A 22,283-nucleotide genomic window follows, 5' to 3' on the forward strand; every position below is an offset into this window, starting at 1 on the left:
TTTCTTTCTCTCTTATCTTTATTTTTTTCTTTCTTTCCTTCTTTATCTCTCTCATCTTATTCTTTCTCTTTATTTTTCTTTCTTTCCTTCTTTATCTCTCTCAACTTTTTCTCTTTATTTTTCTTTCTTTCCTTCTTTCTCTCTCATCTTTCTTTCTTTCTATTTTTCTTTCTTTCTCTTTATTTTCTTTCTTTCCTTCTTTATCTTTCATCTTTCTTTCTATTTTTCTTTCTTTCTCTTTATTTTTCTTTCTTTCCTTCTTTCTCTCTCACCTTTATCTTTCTTTCTCTCTTATCTTTATTTTTCTTTCTTTCCTTCTTTCTCTCTCTTTATTTTTCTTTCTTTCTTTCCTTCTTTATCTCGCTCATCTTTCTCTTTATTTTTCTTTCTTTCCTTCTTTCTCTCTCATCTTTATCTTTCTTTCTCTGTCATCTTTATTTTTCTTCCTTTCTTTCCAGATAAGACAAGATCTTCAGATCCACGGCATCCGAGTGTATCCACAGAAAGAATACGACGAGGACACTGAGGATCGGATCCTCAATGACAAGATCAGGGTACGAGGACTTTTCAGGAAGATGTAACTGTGGCTAAAATACTGGACGCTCCTTCCAGAAATGAAAAAAAGTCCAGTATTTTAACTCCAGTCTTATTATATCAGGTCGACAACATTCGATCTCTCACTCACTCACTCTTCGATCACTGTTCATTTCTGGGATTTCAAACTTTCCTTTTTCAGTATGCTTGTGTTGAAATGAAATTTGTTGGGAAAATGATCTTCCAGGAGAGGAGAAATTTTTGAATGTTTAACTTAACATATGAAGAAGAACATTACGGTTAAAACGTCACTCCCTGAAGACGACGACTGATTGCTGACGTGTGTTTGATGGGTTTTTTTGTAGGAAAACATTCCGTTTGCAGTTGTAGGAACAGATAAAGAGCACCAAGTGAACGGCAACAAGGTCCTGGGACGGAAAACCAAATGGGGAATCATTGAAGGTGACTTAGGTTTTTTTTCTACAACAAAACAACAACAATTTTGTCAGTTATTTTTGTCTTATACAAGACTGCCATCTAGTGGCAGAGTACAGCTAAAGCAACAGAATTCATTTCCATCATTCTCAAACCTTGGTTTTGATTATGCTTTTTTTTTTTTTTTTTTTCAGTTGAAAACATTGAACATTGTGAGTTTGCCAGCTTGAGAGATCTTCTGATTCGGTAAGTCTTATTGTTTGGTCTCAGGACTTCATTTCATTTCTTTCGATAACACTTGAGCATCCAGTTCCCTTGTTGCTTCATCTTTATCATCTTGTCAGGCTTTTTTATTTTTTATTGATTTATTTTTTTTAAATTAAACAGTGGTGTTGACGGTCTGATACTATGACCTTTAAATACAATTTAATGACCAGATGACACCAGAGTGCTGATGAATTCTGGATTCTGATTGGCTTGAAGGTTTGGACTTGTTTTCTCTGACAGCAGCTTGGATAAGAACGATTAAAGCATGGTGTATGATGCTTTTTATCCGGTCAAGCAATGTCTTAAAATCCAGCATATTTTATTGTAATCTCCTGATGTGATGAATAAAGATGAACCTGTTTCATCTTGGTCCAGAAATAGTTGAGCTGATGAACGAAGATTACCCACACACCCCTTGTTGATGTCATCAAGGCGATACCAATATTTGATGTATTTATTCTAATTATTTTTATCCTCCGCAGGTCCCACCTTCAAGACCTGAAGGACGTCACTCACTACATCCATTACGAGACGTACCGGGTGCGACGGCTGAACGAGAGCAACGCCAGTGGACTCGGCCTCTCCGCTCTCACTCTGGAGAACGGTACAGCAGAGAAGAACGATGCCGAGAGCCAGCTTTAAATACACACACACACACACTTCATCAGTCCTGCATGTGTGTGTTCACCAAGATGATCACGAGAACATTTCTCTTCCAGATGTGAAGACGTAAAGACATTTCTGCATTTAAGCATCATATATGAGTCTATTTTTTAAGAGGAGTCTATATTATGGATGGGGGGGATTTTTGGAGGAAAAAAAAAGCCTGAGACGGAAAATGATGATGATGATGATGTGTGAGGAAGTACAATAGAAGTGAAATGTATGGAGGAGGAGAGAAATTACTTTTTCCTCCTGCTGAGCAAATTTCTTTATTTCTCATTTTTTTTTAAAAAAGAAAAGTAAAATTAGACAAACTATTTTTGTTACCGTGCTTGCTTTTGGAAAGTGTAATGTTTTAAAATTTTCTAACAGAGATTTTTTTTTTTTTTTTTTTTTACACTGCTTGTGACAAAGATGCTGGAATGAAAGGAAAGCAATTTCACCAAAAGTATTTTTTTCTTAATACTGAGCTGTCTTGTGTTTCTATAAATCTCAAAAATGTTCTGTTGAACAGTGTTTATTTTTTATTTTTTAATAACTTTTCCAGACATGCAGCGCAAAAAAAAAAAAAAAATAGAGCAGTCATTGTGTTTTCACTGTTTTTCCATCAATGGTACACGTTTTTAGCTTCACCGTCCTGAAATTGTGATAATTTTTTTTTTTACTTCATGAAAGCTACTGTACATACTCATGTTGTTTTTTCAGACTTTTTTTTTAAATGAATAATAATAATAATAATACAACATGTACTAACAGCTCCATCATGTCTTCGTTGCAAATATTAATCTCCATGTTAAACACCTTTGATTTCTGATTAAATAACTCACTGCTGACTGCACATCATTTTTATTTCCCATAAAAACGAAATACTAAAATACTGATGTTAAATGTTTCTCAGAATCCCACGTGCCATCTTTCACTTATTCGACTTTTTCAACATTAAAAAATGCTTCATTCAGGCTTCAGAGAACATATGAATGCAAACTTTCGTGATTATGGCGACACTGAAGTGACGTCAGTGGGCGTAAATAATGACGCTGTTTCCAAAGAGGGGGATTTACATATGAAATCTGGCGCCCATGAAGATCCAGCTGCTGAGCGAAAAATTTGTGAAAATTGACAGAAAAAATTGTCGAATTGGCGACGAGTTCCTGCGACGTAATATACAGGTTACGCTGTCAAGTTTAAATCACTGATTTATTTCAATTACACGCCATTTGAAGACTGAAAGTTGTTTCATGTTAGAAAGCAGATCCGTTAAATTAAGGACAAAAGTAATGGCACCCTAGAAAAATAAGAAGGGGTTGGTGAGTTTGTGTGTGTTGTTGGTTGCTGATTCACTGCAGTGGCTGAGCTGCATTAGTGGAACATTGACACCAGTCCAGAGTTTGGAGATGTGGGCGTGGCTAAATGTGAATCACCTGTGCTATAAAATTTATCTACTGATAAAGTTTGAGAAAGGTGCTATAGAAATGTAACTACTTATTTATTTATTATTATTATTATTATGACTGACTGGCATTTCTGAACAGAGGCACAAAGAAAATTAGCTGATAAAACTTACAAATTTGGCAGGACTGATTATTTATCAGTCGATTATTTTCTTGACCTGGACATTGCTGCAACCCAAGTGTTTAGTTTCGCGTTTTAGAACAGTTCTTTCAAATATTTACACTTCACAAGCATCCATCCATCATCTGTAATCGCTGGCAAGCTGGAGCCTATCCCAGCTGACTATGGGTGAGAGGCGGGGTTCACCCTGGACAAGTCGCCAGATCATCGCAGGGCTGACACATAGAGACACACAACCATTCACACTCACATTCACACCTACGGTCAATTTAGAGCCACTGATTATCCTAACCGCAAGTCTTTGGACTGTGGGGGAAACCGGAGCACCCGGAGGAAACCCACGCAGACACGGGGAGAACATGCAAACTCCGCACAGAAACGCCCCCATCAGCTGCTGGGCTCAAATCTAGAACCTTCTTGCTGTGAGGCGACAGCGCTAACCACTACACCACCGTGCTACCCCACTTTACAAGCAGGTTTTTTTTGTTGTCTTTTAAGCTTCAAGAAAAACTGATAAGGGAACGAACCTGAACTGAGGGAGCGAACGTGTTCCACGGACCTTCAAAACATGAGCTGGAACGATAACAGGATTAAAACGTACAACGTGTCATTCGTTAATAAATAAAGCATTGTAATCATTGGGAATTTTTCATGAGAGGTTGTAATTAAAGACATGATTGCTTGTATGTGTGTGTGTGTTTCAATAAACCACACAGAGCCATGTTTGCTTTTGTACAACCTTTACTAAAACGGTGCAGACTGGAACCAAACCATTTTGAAAAAACGACAACGCATGTCTGACAAGGCACTGCAGCCATGAGAAACGTTTTTTTCTTTCACTACAGCATTATTTACAAGAGAAAAAATAATAAAGCCAAAACAAAAGCTTCATGTCGATGACTGAGACATCATGGTGGATGTCAGAGAGCTGGTCCGTGTGAGGCAGATGTCGTTTTCTTCGCCACAGTCACGCAATCTGGCGTTCACGCCGTGAACAAAAACTGAAGCTTTCATCAGAGACCCTGTGCGAATGGTGGCTGGTTAGTACAGTGTACAATGTCGTTTGTGTTTGAGGTGGGTGCAAGAGCAGATCTGGGGTTAGTGTTTCAAATGGTGGACTTCTATCATCACTGAAGGCTCGACTGATGACGTGTACAGCGTCAGCCAGGTTTCTTATCTGTAGAACAGATTCATGCATCTGGAACTTTTTGAAAAAGATGATGGTCGTGTCCCAAACACCAGACTTCATCACAAGATGGTGGACAAACTCAAAGATCAAACCTTGCTTCAGTATTTTCAAGGGCTCGTATTTGCCAGTTTTTTGGACTGAGTACGTGTATATATATATATATATATATATATATATATATATATATTTTTTTTTTTTTTTGTCGACTTGATTTGGTTTCTTTACTCAACTATTTCTTTATAACATTAGCGAATTAATTTGAAATGAAGTGAATTAGCTCACAATATGAGTGAGCTTGGATCGAGCAGAGCTGTCCTGGAGAAGAAACTTTGAAAAGTTGTAACTAAAGTAAGATTTTTTTTTTTTTTTTGCATATAGAATTTCGTATCAATCTCCGATTCCTGAATCCTAGTGTGATGCTAGCGATGAACTCTTCATGCTGAGTTGCATTGTACGTTTAAGACGTTTTACTTGTATTGTTGGAAGGTTCTCCGGTTCCTCTTGATGTTTTTATATCCGGATTATCATTTGTTCATTAGCGAAGCATTCGACTTCTGGTACATAGTATCGCCTGGTCTCGGATATTGGTGTTGGGTGGAAAGCTAAGGTTATCACTTTCAGTATCGATGCATCCTGAGTACAAATTTAATCCAAAGTTCACAATTGCACACAGAAAAAAATGTGATTTCATGTTCATGTACAAACCTGAGCATGTAACACCGTGTAACAAACTGATTATTGTGTTATTTTTGGTAATTTGTGTTTACATAGTTGTTTTTTGTAGCTACTTATAGCTACTACAATTTCACAAGAGAAAACTGCAGTCGAGTTGAGTGATTTTTCACTTGCTCGTGTGAATTCATGGTCAGGCTAGGTAGCTGTGTGTTCCCAAAATGCATTGGGAGACATTAGTTTTAACACCGAAAACAGGCATCAAGATGCAAGTTGGATTGTGGAATTAAACAAGGTGTACATTTTGTTCAGTCCACAAATTTGCACACTCTTCACAAACCAAGTATTACAATTTTAGCAAGACATTTTGCAAATGTTGCTTCATTATCAGAAATAACAAAATGTCAAAATGTCATGTTAATCAGTGAAAAGCAAACAAACAATCCAAATGTTAGTTTCTGCATGTATTATAAATATTCTCTAATCATTTATATTTGGTTTAAAACCACCTTCAAGGTCTTTAATGTCATCTAAACAGCATTTCCAACAATAGAATTGTAACTTTTATCATCACAGCTTGTTAATCCTGATCTCTGGGACAACTCCATCACAAATTTCATCCTCAGATCAGCTCTGGCGTCTGACAGATGTCACGATAAAACTATTTTCAAATTATTTTTCTGTTGACTTTGGCTCAGGTTTTAGATTGCACTCTTGTTCTGGGACACACCCACATTTCAGATGTCAAATTTCAACATTCTGTTGTTTGTATATAAATCGTAACAGTGACGTACATTTAGGCGTTTCCTATTCAAAACCCATGGGGGGCACAAACTTTTGCACCAAATTGTAACTATAGGTAGAAATCGCCTAGCTTTCCTGTGACCCTTGCCGTTAACAGATAATTAGAAAATTATTGATGTCCACTCTACTCAAAGACAGTTGTTGTTTTTTTTAAATTTTAGACTGTTACTTGTGAGCTTGATCTCTGGTAAACACTCGTATATGAAACACTAGAGTTTGGGACACGCCTCCTCAACTCAAAGAATTTGAGTGCGTATATTTGAGTGTTAGATTTGTAACTCTCTTAAACAAAGCAGACAGCACTGTTGTGCCAAACACAACACACACCTGATGCTATGCTTGCACATAGCCCACATGAGCATGTCCTGGAATATTGTACAGAGAAGGATTGGTTTTTACAATCCACACCTGATGTAATTCATCATTTCAAGACATTAATTGGGTTTGTTTTCCTTGCATATCAAACCCATCAACATTTATTTGACATGTCTCACCAGATCCTGAGCCTTCCTTATGTACAGATTAGGGTCAAAGAAGAAAAGTTAATCTTGAAGGTTCTGCTAGACACCATCATTCCATACTCTCCATACTCCATGATAACAGCTTGGTTCGCAGTAAAAACTACACTTTTTTTTTTTTTTACAGGTGAAATACAACATCTCCAAGTTTTTTATATAATTTTCCTCAGCAATATATTCATAGATATCTCTGTATTTAATTTTTCGTGGATGGAGGGACAGTCATAGAAGAACGTCCGCAGAACTTCTGTTCTCATCTCTACAGAGAGCTGGTGGATGTGTAAATACTGCAACATGGTCCAAATAAAATACATTTTTTATATATATTAAAAAAAAATCTATTCTATCCTCCATCGTGAAACTGAACTTCAGCATTCTTTTTATAGAAAACTCGTTTCAGGATGTTCATTGTGGCACCGAAACTCTCCAAAACCATGTCCTTAAATTTCTACCACCAGGTGCCGGCGTCGCTCCTCACAAGAAACAACCACCAAGTTTTGTTTTTTTTCTAAAAAATAAAAAATAAATCAAAACCATTTCAAAAAATTAAACCCTGCCGTTTCAAAGCAGCTCATCATTTTCCCTGCTCACTGATTGGAATCAAACACGTCACGCTAAACAAACAAACAAACAAACAAACAAAAAAGCAACCCGCAGACCATCTTCTCCACTTCAGTGAATGAATGAATGAATGAATGAATGAATAAATAAATAAATAGACAGATAAATAAATAATTAAATATCTGCATCAAGTCAATAAATTAACCTTAAGTAGTAAAATACAGAAATAAATATTAATCTCAGAGCTTAAAGATGAATCAAGCTTTCGTACGATCTGGCTTTCGTCCCACGTTTGACCTTTGATCTTTTCCAAGGTGACTTAAAAAAAAAAAGAGTATAAAGATTTCAAAGGTTTCAGAGAAAGCAGTTTATGACCTTCAGTGCTGGAGGCCTCGGGGTCACAGTCACTTTTTTATTTCAGAAAAATAATCAAGCTGCAGCTAATTTCTTTCATCATACATGAACGTACTTCCTGATCATAAATTCCGATCAAAACTAAATCCGAACGCAAAGAAGAAGAAAAGGAAAAGGAACATTGGGAAGAATGGAGAGAAAAAATCCGAGAAAATCGAAGAGAAAGGGGGAAAAGAGGAGGCAAAAACAAGAGAGCAAAATGGAAAATGTAAGAATAACAATATCACTAAAAAAGAAAGAAAGAAAGTTGAGACAAGCAGAAAAGAGAAACAAAAAGCAAGAATAACGAAAAAGAAGACAGAGAGTGAGGGAAAGCCAAAGAAAAAAGTGAAGGTAAAAAGGGAAGAGAAAAATGGTTGAAAATCAGAAAAAAGAAAACAACGACAAAGCAAGAATTACAATAAGAATGACAAAAAAAGAAAGTGAGAGTGACAGAGAAAAAGTAAGAAGAACAAAAAGACTAGAAATTAAATAAATATGAGAAAAGCAGAAAGGGTGAAAAAAGTACAAATAAAAAAGAAAGAAAGAAATTGAATTCGGACGTGAGGTATCGTCAAGGAAAAAAGGGAAGAGAAAAATGGTTGAAAATCAGAAAAAAGAAAACAACGACAAAGCAAGAATTATCATAAGATTTAAATAAGAAAGAAAGAAAGCTGATAAGAAAATCAAGGAAAATTAAAACAATCACAGAAAGAAAAAATGTGAGAAACTCTGAAACCGAGATCAACAATCAGAAAGAAAGAAAGAAAGAAAGAAAGAAAGAAAGAAAGAAAGAACCCAAAAAAGTGTCGATAACAGAAGGAAAGCTGAAAATGAAAGAGGAAAAAAGTGAGAAATAAAGTGTCTGAGTGAGAAACGTAAACAGCAAAGAAAGAAAGAATTGGAGAACTCTTCTTTTTTTTGGCCACACGGCATGAGTGCAGCGTGCTCCGAGCGAAAACCTACTTTGGTACTGTTCATTCAGAAAAGAAATAAAAAAATAAAAACTGCTCTTGTTCCTTTAATTTACATTTCATAATGCTGTTCTTATCTACAGGAACATTCCAGATGATTTCATCGCACAAAATGTCATCATGGTGGTGAGGAACAGGGTCTGAAAGCCAAGCCGGGGGTTACAAACCTTTTTCTGCATCGTGTGTGTGTGTGTGTGTGTGTGTGTGTGTGTACAGTATCTATACCTGGTGATGGCCTGAGAGAGGCACTGACGAAGTGTAAACCGTCAAACCGGACTGAAAAACGAGCATTTGAAAGCAGGCCTGTGGTTATTGAGAGTTATAAATATCTACAGTTTCCACGTCGATCCGTACATTTGAGTAAATATTATTTTGCGCTGGAAATAAAAAAGAAATGTCTAAAATGATGGAAAACCGCACCATGCATTTTGTCCGTGTTTGGGTTCTACAGTAGCAGCAGCTGCATTGCAACAAGTCTTCATGTTTGCGTTGGATTGATACTGAAGACCTGCGTCACTAAGATCAACACCAGAATTCAGCAAAAGTCGTTCAAATGGCCGAGCTTGATGGAATATCTACTGTATACAGTGAAGTACAGTGAAGTTCTCCCTCTGAAAAAAAAAATCCTTCATCAAATCTATCGTATTTTATTCCCAAACGTTCCTGGCAGTCATTTCATAGTAATCCTCATCAAAATATCGTTTAAAAAAAATAAGATTTCCGAAGGAACACAAGAGGAACGGCATGACAAAGAAGCGCAAGTAAGGAAGCGTGCAGCTGCAGCTCTGACACAAAAAAAAAAAGAAAAAAATCTACACGGCTGTTCACAGCAAATAATTTGAGCATTTTTATTTTCGCACAGGCGACTTCACTAAACGGAGTGTAAATATAGCAAAGAGCGAAAATATAAGTTTTGATAGCTTGTGTTCTTTCTTTTGGGAGCTTCTCCTCGTCTTGTTTTTCTGGAGTTCACGGAGTGAGTTGCGTGAATCGTTTTTTGCTCCAAGGGGAAAAAAAATGGCAAGATGTAAAAAGTTCGATTTCACTTCATGGTTCATGGTTCATGTATGAAGGCTGATGGTTGTGATGGAAGCTTGACGCCTCGGATTGTGTCGCTTGCTTTCGTTTCACTTTCCTGCATCAGCCGAGGCCAATGAATACATCGGAAACATCCAGAATATTCCGACCAGCTTCCCTTTTTCCTCTTCCGCTGCCTCATCTTCGACTCCATCTTTTCCTTTTCCGTCGATTCCCCTCGTGGGTTTTAAGATGAGTTTGGGGGTTTAGTCATCAGTCTGATTTCGTTCGCTGAAGGAGGAAGGTTTTTCGATGATGAGGAGGGTGCAGGCTCTTCATCGTCTCTACTCGATGACCATGCAGCGCGGCAGGTGCTGGGAGTAGTACTTAAAGAGCTCGGCCGTTGCTCCGGGGCAGTTGGTCAGCTCTAGTTCCTCCAGATCCTGCAACTGGATCAAGCCTGAGAGGCCTGTGGTGGTCAGCAGGGGGCAGCCTGGTGCAGGGAATGATACAAACATGCACATGTGAGAGTCACTTCCTGTCCTGAACTTCCTGCTCATCATCAACTCATCACGTCAACGGCAGAAGCACAAGAAAGCTGTAGCGTAATTTACTTCTGCAAGAAACGCACTTCCTGCTTGTTACAGTGAATTTTCAGCAAAAATCAGAAAAAAATCAAGGACGGCATGAACGACAGATGAAAAATGTAAAGAGAAAGAAAAAAGGAAGTCAAAAAGTAAAAACGAGGAAGACAAAAGAAAGAGTGAGTGAGAGAAAGAACAAAAGAAAGAGGAAAAAAGGAAACAAAATACAAAAGGATAAACAATGAGGGAGCGATGAAAGAAAGAAAGAAAGAAAGAAAGAAAGAAAGAAAGAAAGAAAGAAAGAAAGAAAGAAAGAAAGAAAGAAAGAACAAAGAAAAAATGTCAAAGAAAAGCAGAAAAAGGATCATCACTGGCAGTGAGAAAGAAAGAAAGAAAGAAAGAAAGAAAGAAAGAAAGAAAGAAAGAAAGCTTGGCCAATGGAAAGAATGAAGCGGACATACCTGCGAGAGACAGAAGACGAAGACTCCTCATCCCAAACAAGTGCTGCAAGCCAAAGTCCTGCACCTACAAACACACACAAAATAAGTTTTTTTTTATTTGAGTTCCCTTTTTGTTTTTTAAACCCCAGCCAGCCCAAACATCTCATCTCATTATCTGTAGCCGCTTTATCCTGTTCTACAGGGTCGCAGGCGAGCTGGAGCCTATCCCAGCTGACTACGGGCGAAAGGCGGGGTTCACCCTGGACAAGTCGCCAGGTCATCACAGGGCTGACACATAGACACAGACAACCATTCACACTCACATTCACACCTACGCTCAATTTAGAGTCACCAGTTAACCTAACCTGCATGTCTTTGGACTGTGGGGGAAACCGGAGCACCCGGAGGAAACCCACGCGGACACGGGGAGAACATGCAAACTCCACACAGAAAGGCCCTCGCCGGCCACGGGGCTCGAACCCGGACCTTCTTGCTGTGAGGCGACAGCGCAAACCACTACACCACCGTGCCGCCCAGCCCAAACATCTTTTTGAAAAAATTCAATCGATTTTGATAATTTTTTTTTTTTGAAAAGTGCTATTAGGTTCATCTTTACCAGAAAGCTGCTCTCGTTTGTTTGGTTTTAAGTGCATGTCCTGTGTTTATGTTTTGACTGCCATGTGCCATTGTTTTGGTTTCAGTCCTGTCTCCGCCCCTTCCTTGTGATTGGTTGATGACTCTAACATGTTCAGCTGTTCGTGTTTCACTTTGACTAGTTCGTCCTGTTCCTTTGTCTCTTTGCAAAATCTCATCAGCAGGCATCGTGGGTTTCCAAGCCTCCAGACTTGGTGACTACAGATGATCAACATCTGGCGCTCGCTCAGTCACTACGAAGGTCGGCACGCTAGACAAATGAGAAGTGTTTTTCCCACAATACTGAAGTGGTGCTATGTCATCAAGAGAGGAAGAAAATGGGTGCATGAGCCTGGACAAATGACAGCGAGTTCAACTTCATCCGAGAGTCCTGGAAGTAGTACAGCGACTGATTCCATGAATTGTAGCTTCGACAAGAACAGGTTTGATGTCTTTAAAGAGTTTTGGAATTAGCAGCTCCTCTGTTGTAAATAGCGATTTGCGAATTTGCGACGTCACATACAAGGTCTCATCTTATTGGTCGCGTAAATTAGTTCAAAGTTGAATTCGAGTGCGAAGGAGTCGAATCCATGTGGTCAGGAAACCCTGACTTTGCGGATGCACCTTGATTTTACAGCTGATTATCTATCTAGCTTAGTTTCAGACTTTAGTTGTTATACTTCCTGGTTTTGACCTTTGCTAGTTTTCCTACTTTCTGAAAGTAGATTATACGAGTTTAATGCTGTCTTCCTTTTCACTGGACTTTGATCACAATTACTGAAATGCTGAGTCCATGCTCGAGGAATTCTTTCCCAAACTGTCGAAATGAAAGTATCTCCAGGCAGCAGCTGTCAGCAACCAGCAGCCAATCACAAGAGAGTGAACAATAGAGTCCAGTATTATCCATCGTCGTCACTGCAGAACCTGATCTGGGCTTGAGGCAAACCATGTTTGGTTGACTTGGCCCCAAAATTATCCATTCTATGTAAAATATGTTCCAGATTCATGGAGATTCAGTATTTTTTCTGTTCAACATAGAAGGCATTAATTTATTCTCTCATTTGGTTCAAAGCTCATGAATGATTGTGATTCAATTTCTCATAATTGTGGAATTTGTATTGTTAGCCAGTGGCGCAGTGGTTAGCACTGTCACCTCACAGTAAGAAAGTTCTGGGTTCGAGCCCAGTGGCTGATGGGGGGCCTTTCTGTGTGGAGTTTGCATGTTCTCCCCATGTCTGCATGGGTTTCCTCCAGGTGCTCTGGTTTCCCCCACAGTCCAAAGACATGTGGATTAGATCAACTGGCGCCTCTAAATTGCCCATAGGTGTGTATGTGTACCACGGGCGATTGCTCTAAGACAACGAGGGAGGCTCAGCCTCCTCTAAAAATGACGAACATCATGTAGGTTGAATTGCGCTAGGCTTATGTTATAGCCGACCTTATAACATTGCTATTTCAGATCCAGAATCATAGAAATATATGTGCTCAACCCACTACAGTGCGAAATCATTCCGTTATCACTTTCCCCAGTTCGTCTAATGTGCGCCTGAGTTTTTCCCTCTCGTGACAGCGCGATGCAGCCCAGCCTCAGTGGATTGGGAGCTATGTGCTTGTCAATCTCAAAATGCAAGACGATTATTGGACAAATACTGCGAAAACGCCCACCCACGGAGTCTCACGGACTCCCAGCCTCAGTGGACTTCAACGGCATTTGGGAGCGATGCGCTTTTCAATCTCAAAATGCAAGACGGTTACTGAACAAATACTGCGAAAACGCCCGCCCACGGACTCCGAGCCTCACATGGGAGGGACATGGCAGTTTCCGCGAGGAGACTGGTGATTGGTGAAAGCGGCCGGATATTTTCTTTGATTGACAGCTCGTTTCAACTATAGACAGGCAGCGACAGTGTTGCCAGATTGGGCGGTTTCCCGCCCAATTGGGCGGTTTTAAGTGCATTGAAGTGCATTTATATTTTCATTGTAAATAAAGTGTAAATATAGTGTTGTCAAGTTTGCTATCTTAGTTCCAGAAATTTCGTTTATTTGAGTGACTGAACTTGAACTTGAGGGGGCTAGTCAGCTAGCAAGAAAACGGCGCACGGATGCCAAGCATTGCTGATTTAATTTTGGCGAAGCCATTTGCCAGTCTTCCTTTCGAGGAAAAAATTAAAATTAAAGAGCAGGGTAGACCAACGCCTCAAATTGACTTGGTGAAAAAGGTAGGGAATAATACTTGTTCCTTTCAGCTCTCCTGGTACGAGAAAGTGAATTGGCTAACAGCAAGTGACCCACATCAACAACAGTAAATAGGCTACTTTAGTAATATGTCATGGATGGACCAAAAATATAGAATCTATTTAAAATGTTAATGCTGAGTATATTATATTGGAATATATGTTTTTCTGGATATGAATTAAACACCGCTACAATTTGGAAAACATTTTTAAACAAAAACACAGCCGAGGTCAATTTTTAAACAACATGCCACAATTTTAAAATATAAAATGTTAAAATATACCCCTCCCCCCAACACCACCATCATGTATATTGGACAGTAGGCTAATGGGCCAAAAGAACCTGTTATTTCACAGTTTGTGACCCTGCCAACAATCAGCCAGATCAGAGGCAAGAGTATGGGCAAAATTGATGTGTTTTTTCTTTTAAAATCTGGAAATATCGTAACCGACCAGCCTCCCCTGTTTGAAAGACTACCAGCCGCCACTGATGTGTACCTACCACCAGATGAGGGTTTGGGTTCCTCTGGTGTGCTATAATCACCCAAGAGAGTTCAGGGAAGCGAGTTGATGGCGTCCTGGATCGCCGGCCCTCAACTATGAGGATGCAGACAGCCAGCCAGTTGCGAGGTACCCAAGACTACCAAAAGAAAAAGGTCCAGGACCTTTATCCTCTTCTCCACTTTCTCTTCTAACATTGCGATGGCTCAACAGCGATTACAGCAACAAGACTCTGAATACATGCAAACTGTTCTCCACTTTTAACACCTCCACTCAATCCTCTTCCATCTTCACCACCCACATCCCTGGCTGTGTTCTTTGAAACTAAAGTGGTGGGCATTAGCAGACAGTTCTTCTTGCCACGTACACCCACTCAGCATCTTTCTACTTCTTCAGCACATACAGCATGAGGACCTCAGATCTGGTCTGATTTTCACGGTCTGCTACTGATAAAATGCTGTGTGATAAACCCACCAGTGCATGATCTTGAGTCTAAATTCAAGCTCCTTGTTCATCGTTGGTGACTCTCAGGCTACGTCCGTATCACTGGAATATGTTTGAGTTTTAAAAATGCATCACTCTTGCTATATTTACACCTGGTGTTCAGGTGGTGTCCTGGGAATTTTGGAGCACCTAAAATGGGGATTTTTGGAAATGCTGCTGGACCTGTTCTCATTGAAAAACTCCAGGGTTGTGTTTTCGTCTTGACACCAAGTTCACTTCCTGTTTGGTTCTTATCAGTCATGATATCTGTGAACGTTCTCAGTCATCCAGGTTATCGTAAACCATAGGTGCTAAAGAAGGCAACTGGGCTTGTTTGAAATCCTTGAAGATGTTTCACCTCTCATCTGAAAGGCTTCTTCAGTTCTGTCTGACTAGTGGGGAGTTCCGGGTATGTATCCTTGAGTGGACCGAAAGCAACCCTAAGGAGTGTCATTGAGGTCACATGGGTCAAGACCAGGAAAAGAAACATAACAGATAGGCAAGAAAACAACAACAAATGCAAGAACATTGTCATTCCCTACATTTCTGAACTATCTGAGAAACTCATGAGGATCTTCTACAAACACAACATCCCTGTACACTTCAGACCCATTCAGAGGCAGAAATTGGTCCAGCCGAAGGACAGAATACCCAGACACAAATAGGACAATGTAATGTATGCAATTCAATGCGGTGAGGAATGTACAGACCTGTACATTGGGGAGACGAAACAACAGCTTCAAAAGCGCATGGCTCAACACAGGAGAGCCAGTTCCTCAGGCCAGGACTCTGCAGTCTATCTTCATCTCAGGACTGTACAATGTACACATTTTAGCCAGAGAAGACCGGTGGTTTGAAAGAGGAGCAAAAGAAGCCATCTTCGTCAATCTGGAACGACCATCACTGAACAGAGGAGGTGGTCTGAGACACCATTTATCAGCCACCTACAATGCAGTCCTTGGCACACTTCCCAAAAAACTGAATACACATCCACACCAAGACTCAGCTGACTTCAATGACTCATATGATGGCAGAGAGAGCCAACGACCTTCTTGGCTGCTAACACCATTCACACCTGTGATCCTCACAAACTACAGGATGACTGAGGCCCTGTCCACACGGCAACGGATTCAGGTGAATCTGATAAAATTGTTTATCGTTTCGGCCTGGCGTCCACACGGCACCGGCATTTTGGGTGCCCCAAAACAAAATCTTTTGAGAACGGGTTCCAGAGTGGAAAATCTGGCAATGGCCCCGTTGCGAAGTCGTCTGGATGAGTAGAACGGATTTGTTTACGATGACGTCACAACCACATGACTGTCAGTGCTTCACGCCGGGTAGAAGTGTAACGAACTCGATGCGAGTTGTCAACAAATCCTATAACTTGGTTCATGAAACGCGCTTACAAAATATTTTCACTGTGAATATTTATTGTGTAATGGTGCAAAGTGAGAGAGAGAGAGAGAGAGAGAGAGAGAGAGAATAGCCCTTAGGGCAGAGTCTTTAGTCCAAACACTGCGGAAGTACTGAGTATAACCAAACCGCGCACCGCCCGTGCGCTTTCCAAAAACAAAAACAATCCCGCCAGCAAACATAGGAAAAAAAAAGGAGCGATCTCACCTCTTCAGATGTTGGTTTAAGTCCGACAATACATTCCTCATAAAGGGCGTAGAAGAACAAAGTAATCCATCAACGTGTAGCATTTAATTTATTCCGGACCATTAAAGAATTCTGGAGGATATCAGAATGTTGGCGTACCGGCTTCCATCTACCCCCATTCATTCCTCTTTCCGCGTCTTTCGTTTTACGCTACTGATTAATAATCAAAACTTTATGTGGGTGATGCTACAGAAGAAGGGGTTTATGCGCATGCGTCTACTTCTTCTATTGTTCTGGTGTCTCCGATGGGACCTTCTTACAGCGCACGTAGTGGTGTGGCATGTGTATTGCATCGTTTTCAGCAAGCGTTGCGTTGCCATATGAACCTGATATTTTACTGATCCGTTGCCCATGTGGACGCGATATTTAAAAAAAAAAATCTCGTTGCCGTTGTCGTGTGGATGTAGCCTGAGAGTGTCAACGACCCATGTGACCTCAACAACTCTCCTTTTCGGGTTGCTTTTGGTCCACTACAGGATAAATACCTGGAACTCCCCACTAGTCAGACAGAACTGAAGAAGCCTTTTGGATGAGAGGTGAAACATCTTCAAGGATTTCAAGCAAGTCCAGTTGCCTTCTTTATCAGTCATGATGTATCCTTTCCCGGTTCGTCACTCTCCTATGGGGTCCAGATTAACCACATCCCTGACCAAGATAAAACGCTTCCTGAAGATGAATGAATCAATGGTTATGATGACGAGACGAGCTGAATTTATTGTTTTGTGATGAATGTTTACAGGATTCCTGGGTCATACTATAGTTTGCTCTGTTTTTTAATGATCTTGCACTCGTTTCTGGTTACACTTTTCGAGCTGGTCGAAAAGACGATGACCCAGTTACCAGGCTTGAATCAAGACCATGTCCAACGGTTCCATTAATATTTACATAAGGAAAGTTCCTTGTATTCAGAGTCGAGTTCTGCACGTGAAGAGTTTCTGGGCTTCCCAGAATGAACATAATGCGAATGTTGTGAGGTTTGCATCTGAGAACATGGTTTGGACAGCCGGAAAGTATCCCGGGATAGAAAATGTGGACTTCAAGAGCGGAGTTTTTGCATTGCTGGAGAATGTAGTTTGTAATATGATGCAACAAGACAGTGTTGTTCACATGATATACAGTATAGTGGTTCCATCAAATTGTCAAACAGCATTGCATCATGTTGTAGGACTCGAGACCGGTCTCAAGACCACTTTTTGAAGGTCTCAGTCTCGTCTCGGAATCGACCGCATTTTTACTCGGTCTATGACATCAAGGACTCTTGATTTTATTTCAAGACCACAACTGCAGGGGATTCATGAAATTGCCTGTGCATTGCTTGATTTATTTGTGAACATCATTACTTTGAATGGATGTAAAATTTCCTGCTTCAAATGTGACCAATGACATGACTCATTGCTTATTTGAAATTTTTTCTTCCTGTTAATAGCCGTCACTCCACCTTCACTGGTAACCGCGAGAGTTTGACTCCCCACTCGCATTGCAGCGTGCCTTGCCAGATGGTAGCAGGTACCATTTTTTTATCATGGTCTTTGGTATGACCAGACCGTGAGTAGAACTCACGGTCTCTCAATCGAGAGGCGGACATGCTAACCACTAGGCCAACTTGCGGTTACCAGAGGACTAGCCCCCCCACTGTAACCCTAGCTATGTAATAGGCGTGAGGCCGAGGGCTATGGAAACAGAGATCGGCGCCGCCCTATGCGCCCCATGGCGTGGGAAGGGACTTTGACCCCACCCCACTTCACACCCACTGGTCTGGTCCTGGTCTTGACTCGGTCTCACCCTGCCTTGGTCTTAGTCTTGACTTTGGTTAGGTTAATATGAGACAGCCTTGAGCCGAGGTGCCCTTGAGCGAGGCACCTAACTCCCAAGTGCTCCCCGGGTGCTGTTAGCATGGCCGCCCACTGCTCTGGGTTTGTGTGTGTGCTTATTGCTCACGTGTGTGTGTGTGTGCATGTGTGTGTTCACTGCTTCAGATGAATTAAATGCAGAGAAGAATTTCACAAGCGTGTGATGAATAAAGTTCTTCTTCTTCTTGACTTGATCTCAACTCCTCAAAGTCTCAGTCTTGTCTTGGTCTCAATACACTTTGGTCTTGGTCATGACTTGGTCTCGGTTTCGGTGGTCAACACTAGCAATGCTAAAATCGAGGCCCACATGCACAAATCCTACACAATTTTCAAAGAATCCTTATTTATTCCTTTTGAGTCTTTCAACAGCTCGATAACTGTATTCTCTCGTACACTGCCTTGCTTTGTGAAAATCCATTTCCCAAATGAATGATTATAGTAGACGTTGTAGTATTAAAACAGTCATGGTAGTAGAACCCACACAGAACTTCGCTTTAATTACAGGGTTAAGCTGGCTTAGACGGTAATTACCTGACAACACCAGCGTAAATAAAGACTGCGAAGCGAGGACATGGTAGAGAGGTACCCGAGGCCTGTGTCCGTGATCCTCACACACCTAAAGACAAAAATCACACAGTTACTTCAGTCACTTTGAGGGTGTATTCACTTGGTCATGCAAGTCAGGCCATATTTTCTTCAGACGCACTTGGACTGGATGAGAATCTGTGATAAAAGCAACTTTCTGTGGTGACATGGAGCACCAATTAATGATCTATCAAGACAGTATTTTTTGTTTGTTGTTGATGGAATCTTAGAAACATGAATTATCGATGATGTGAAGTCGAGTCGTCCATATAACAAGTGCCTCGAGTTGATGTTCGCGATCTTGGTATCCAATATGCCTGAAAGAAGTAGATCATCCAGTCATTGATATCAAAATGCTACTGGCTATATCCAGAGTATATCTATATACTAAAACTAACTAGTTAAGCACAAATTAATCAGTGTGAAAATGGGTTGCTTGATTTACCTGTTACATGCTTGTTTTTTCTTTACGTTTGTTGGCAGATTAGCAAAGCAAGCTAACTCAACTAGCTACGTACACTCACCAGAGGCACTGACGATCTCTGAAACTTCATTCCAAGCTTTCTTTTTCTTCATAATCTCTCTTCAGAGAGATATAATATCTACAACTTAATATATAACTAGTGGTAGACCTCGTTCCTCGATCGGAACTAAATCTGTGAGTGGGGAACTGAAGAAACATCGGACTGCACACGCCATGGGATTTGAATCGCCAGTTTGGATTCGAATGCATCATCACGAATTTGCAGTTGAGAAAATCTCAGTTTAAATGCTGTTACATAGAAGATGAACACTTGCTGAACAAGTCCTTAAAGAGGTGAAGAATTTCCCCACAACAACATCTTATCATTTTTGTCTCACATACCGGTCGAGAACGAGCTCCTCAAGCTTGTGCAGATCGCAAGCGATGTACTCGAGTGCGGCGTCTGTAATGCGCGGGCACCAGGAAAGATCGAGGCTCCGCAGCTTGCGCAAGTTCTCGGCCACGAGTTCGACGCCATCGTCTGTGATCTTTGAGCAGCCTGAGAGGCTGAGCGCGGTCAGGTTGGGCAAGCTGTGCACCATGTTCACCACGCCATGGTTGGTGATCTCCCAGCAGGAGTGCAGGCGCAGCGTACGTGTCGTGCAGCCCTGCTTGGCTGTGAAGTAGGCCATTGCTGTGTCGGTCACATGGTACGCCTGCAGACTCAGCTCGCACAGATTGGGCAGGAGCTGCGAGATCGCTGCCACGGCATCGTCAGCCACGTTGATGCAGTCACTGACGCTCAGCGACGTGAGCCGAGCGTTCAGACTCGACCACAGGCCTGCCTCGGTGAAGTCGTTACAGCCTGAAAGCTCCAAGTGCAGCAGGCCTTGCATCTGCTCCAACATCACCTGAGAAATGTGGAAGGATACGGGAGTGTGATGAGGGGATTAATCATTCTCACACAGTCATCATTTATTTTACATTAGAAGGGAGTGGTTTTAATGTGGGTTTAATCTGTTTCCTGGTTATAACTTCACGGCTGGACAAATCAGGAGCCCGGGTGCCTGGCGGAAAGCATATTTCATGCCTGGACTATTCCATTTATATATATTTATCCATATACTGTATAACTCCAGATCATGAAAGTGAAACAGAAGACTCATTTGCATATTTGGTCATGTAAGACCAATGTTTGAGTAAGAAATAAAAACCTTGCAGAGATGTTCTGTAATCAGAAAACAATCAACGACAGGGTGGCGGGACGAAGCAGAAGTTTTCCAAAAACAAAACGTTCTGAAGTGTTTTCTTCCTCTTGTCCAACAGCCATTCCTAATCATGACAGTTTTTTTCTTCGTGAAGGAATGACATGCTGGACTTTTTGTCTCTTTATAGTTACATTTCTATCTGTGAAATAAGCTCATTCCATGTTATTTTCATTTACGTTATAGCAGCGATAAACAGCCATACCTTCACCAGCTTCTCTTTTGTTTTCAACGTTCGTTCAAGCCGCTGTATCCTAATTATGAGATTTGTTTGGTGAGCAATCATCTCTGGTACGTTGATTTCAGATAAAGCACGGGATTAATCCAAGCTCCGGGTCATTTAGGTAATTGGAACACGTCCAGGTACTGATCAGTGCGAACATTCGAGAGAAAACTGACACGGATAGCATCACTAACAACTCAAGTGGTCACCATGACAACGGCAGACCAGGCCTCAAAATAGCAGCAGCTCCGAGGTGAGTGGGACGAGTGCAATCGTGGCTGCGTGCTCGTTTTAAAAAAGGGGGATGATTTTTAGTTATTCAGGTTGTCGAGCAGAATTCGCATTACAAGCTCACATCACACAATATATCATGCAAATGAAGATTGATGTGATGGACTTCCTTTCAAAATACAGGATAAATCTGAACAATCATCATCTTATTTCTCATTTATCTCATGGATCTTGAAACGGTACATGTGCAAATACTGTAATTGTAGTGTATATTGTTAGTGTGTGGCGTTCTTAGATTTGAATAAGACGTAAATTGGTTTTTATGACTGAAATCAAGATCATACAGAAATTCATCAGGGGCACATACTTTTTCTCATCAGTGTGGTACTGCATGACGTATATTAGAAAAATGCAAAAAAAATTATATAATTGAAGACAATATAAGTAACAGATGTTCATGTATATTAATATTCTACATATTTTGCAGAATATAAATATTTATTCAGAATAATAGACGAATGTTGTTTTATGTGTACGATATATTTCTGCACATTAAAACCCATAAATGGCAAAATAAAAAAAATATGAAATAAATAAATGTAACATCTTTTCAATGTTTACCTCAAGCCCTGCATCCGTGATGGTGGAGCGCTTCAGGCTGAGTGACTTTACTCCCTTCTTGGACAGCGGGTAGTTGTCGATGAACTCGCAGATGTCCAGGTCAGAGACGCCCACCAGGCAGAAGGAGTGGAAGCCCCGTAGTGCGAACGCCTGCAGACTCACAAACTCCTTCTCGCCATTGGGCAGAGCATTATAGAGCTCCTTGGCATGCAGGACAGGGGTCACACCCTCCCAGAACTTGGGCTGGTACAGGACTTTACGCCATGTTTTACACACCTGGGCCAGAGCGCATTTCTCTGCCGTGGTGAAGTACCACAGCAGCCGGTTTAGCACCTTCTCGTCGAGGGCCAGCTGCCTCTCCAGCTTCACGTACTGCCTGGTGTCAGTGGCCATTGGAAGTGCCTCTAAGTGGTATGGCAGGCTCGGGGGCATCGAGGAAGCCTGGCACAGACGGTTCTTGGCAGCTGGCGTGCCTTTGGTGATGCTGGCTGAGCCGAGGCCGTTGGGCTGGGGAGGCAGCTTGACCATGCCGTTCCGCATCACACACGGAGACTTGAGCTCACTCGGAGTTGACATGTTCAGCTTTCAGAGCCTGGCAAAGAACAACAAACACATTATTATCAGTGATACAGATTCCAAAAAGGTCTTTTCCAGGGATGTCCCTGCTTTTTTCAGCAAGACAATGCTAAGCCACATTCTACACATATGACAACAGCATGGCATCATAGTAAAAGAGTGTGAGTGCTAAACTGGCCTGCCTGCCTACCATTGATAATGTGTGGTGCATTCTGAAACGCAAAATACGACAAGTGAGACCCCAGACTGTTGAGCGACTGAAGCTGTACTGTATATCAAGGAAGAACGGGAATGAATTTCATGTTCAGAACTCAAACATTTAGTGTTCCCGAGTGT

General features: G+C 41.0%; 2 protein-coding genes across 5 annotated transcripts in view; one reads left to right on the forward strand and one right to left on the reverse strand.

Moving 5' to 3' along the window:
- Nucleotides 1-2,732, forward strand: part of septin12 (septin 12) — a 123,571-nt gene extending 120,839 nt beyond the window's left edge. For all 4 annotated transcript variants that reach the window (XM_060901134.1, XM_060901136.1, XM_060901137.1 and 1 more), the window contains 4 exons: nt 459-554; nt 900-996; nt 1,164-1,215; nt 1,719-2,732. In XM_060901134.1, coding sequence (XP_060757117.1) covers nt 459-554; nt 900-996; nt 1,164-1,215; nt 1,719-1,878 — 405 coding nt within the window. In that variant the 3' untranslated portion in view covers nt 1,879-2,732. The remainder of the gene's footprint in view (nt 1-458; nt 555-899; nt 997-1,163; nt 1,216-1,718) is intronic.
- Nucleotides 2,733-9,943: 7,211 nt separating this feature from the next.
- On the reverse strand, nt 9,944-21,947 carry fbxl16 (F-box and leucine-rich repeat protein 16). Its single transcript, XM_060902477.1, has 5 exons — nt 21,372-21,947; nt 19,434-19,942; nt 18,515-18,599; nt 10,645-10,708; nt 9,944-10,092 (listed from the first exon to the last, which is right to left on the reverse strand). The coding sequence occupies exons 1-5, from the start codon at nt 21,945-21,947 to the stop codon at nt 9,944-9,946; spliced, it is 1,383 nt and encodes a 460-aa protein (XP_060758460.1).
- Nucleotides 21,948-22,283: the final 336 nt, after the last annotated feature.

This window comes from Neoarius graeffei, chromosome 20 (assembly GCF_027579695.1).
Source record: "Neoarius graeffei isolate fNeoGra1 chromosome 20, fNeoGra1.pri, whole genome shotgun sequence".
NCBI lineage: Eukaryota > Metazoa > Chordata > Actinopteri > Siluriformes > Ariidae > Neoarius > Neoarius graeffei.

Bases quoted from the DNA above. Each gene is read 5' to 3' on its own strand.
- fbxl16 (XM_060902477.1), bottom strand. From the start codon at position 21,947: ATGTCAACTCCGAGTGAGCTCAAGTCTCCGTGTGTGATGCGGAACGGC. The intron at 18,600-19,433 runs GTATGTGAGACA...TTTTGTCTTTAG, and splicing joins GAGGAGCTCGTTCTCGACCG to GTGTGTGAGGATCACGGACA. The intron at 10,709-18,514 runs GTAATTACCGTC...GTGTGTTTGTAG, and splicing joins ATTTACGCTGGTGTTGTCAG to GTGCAGGACTTTGGCTTGCA.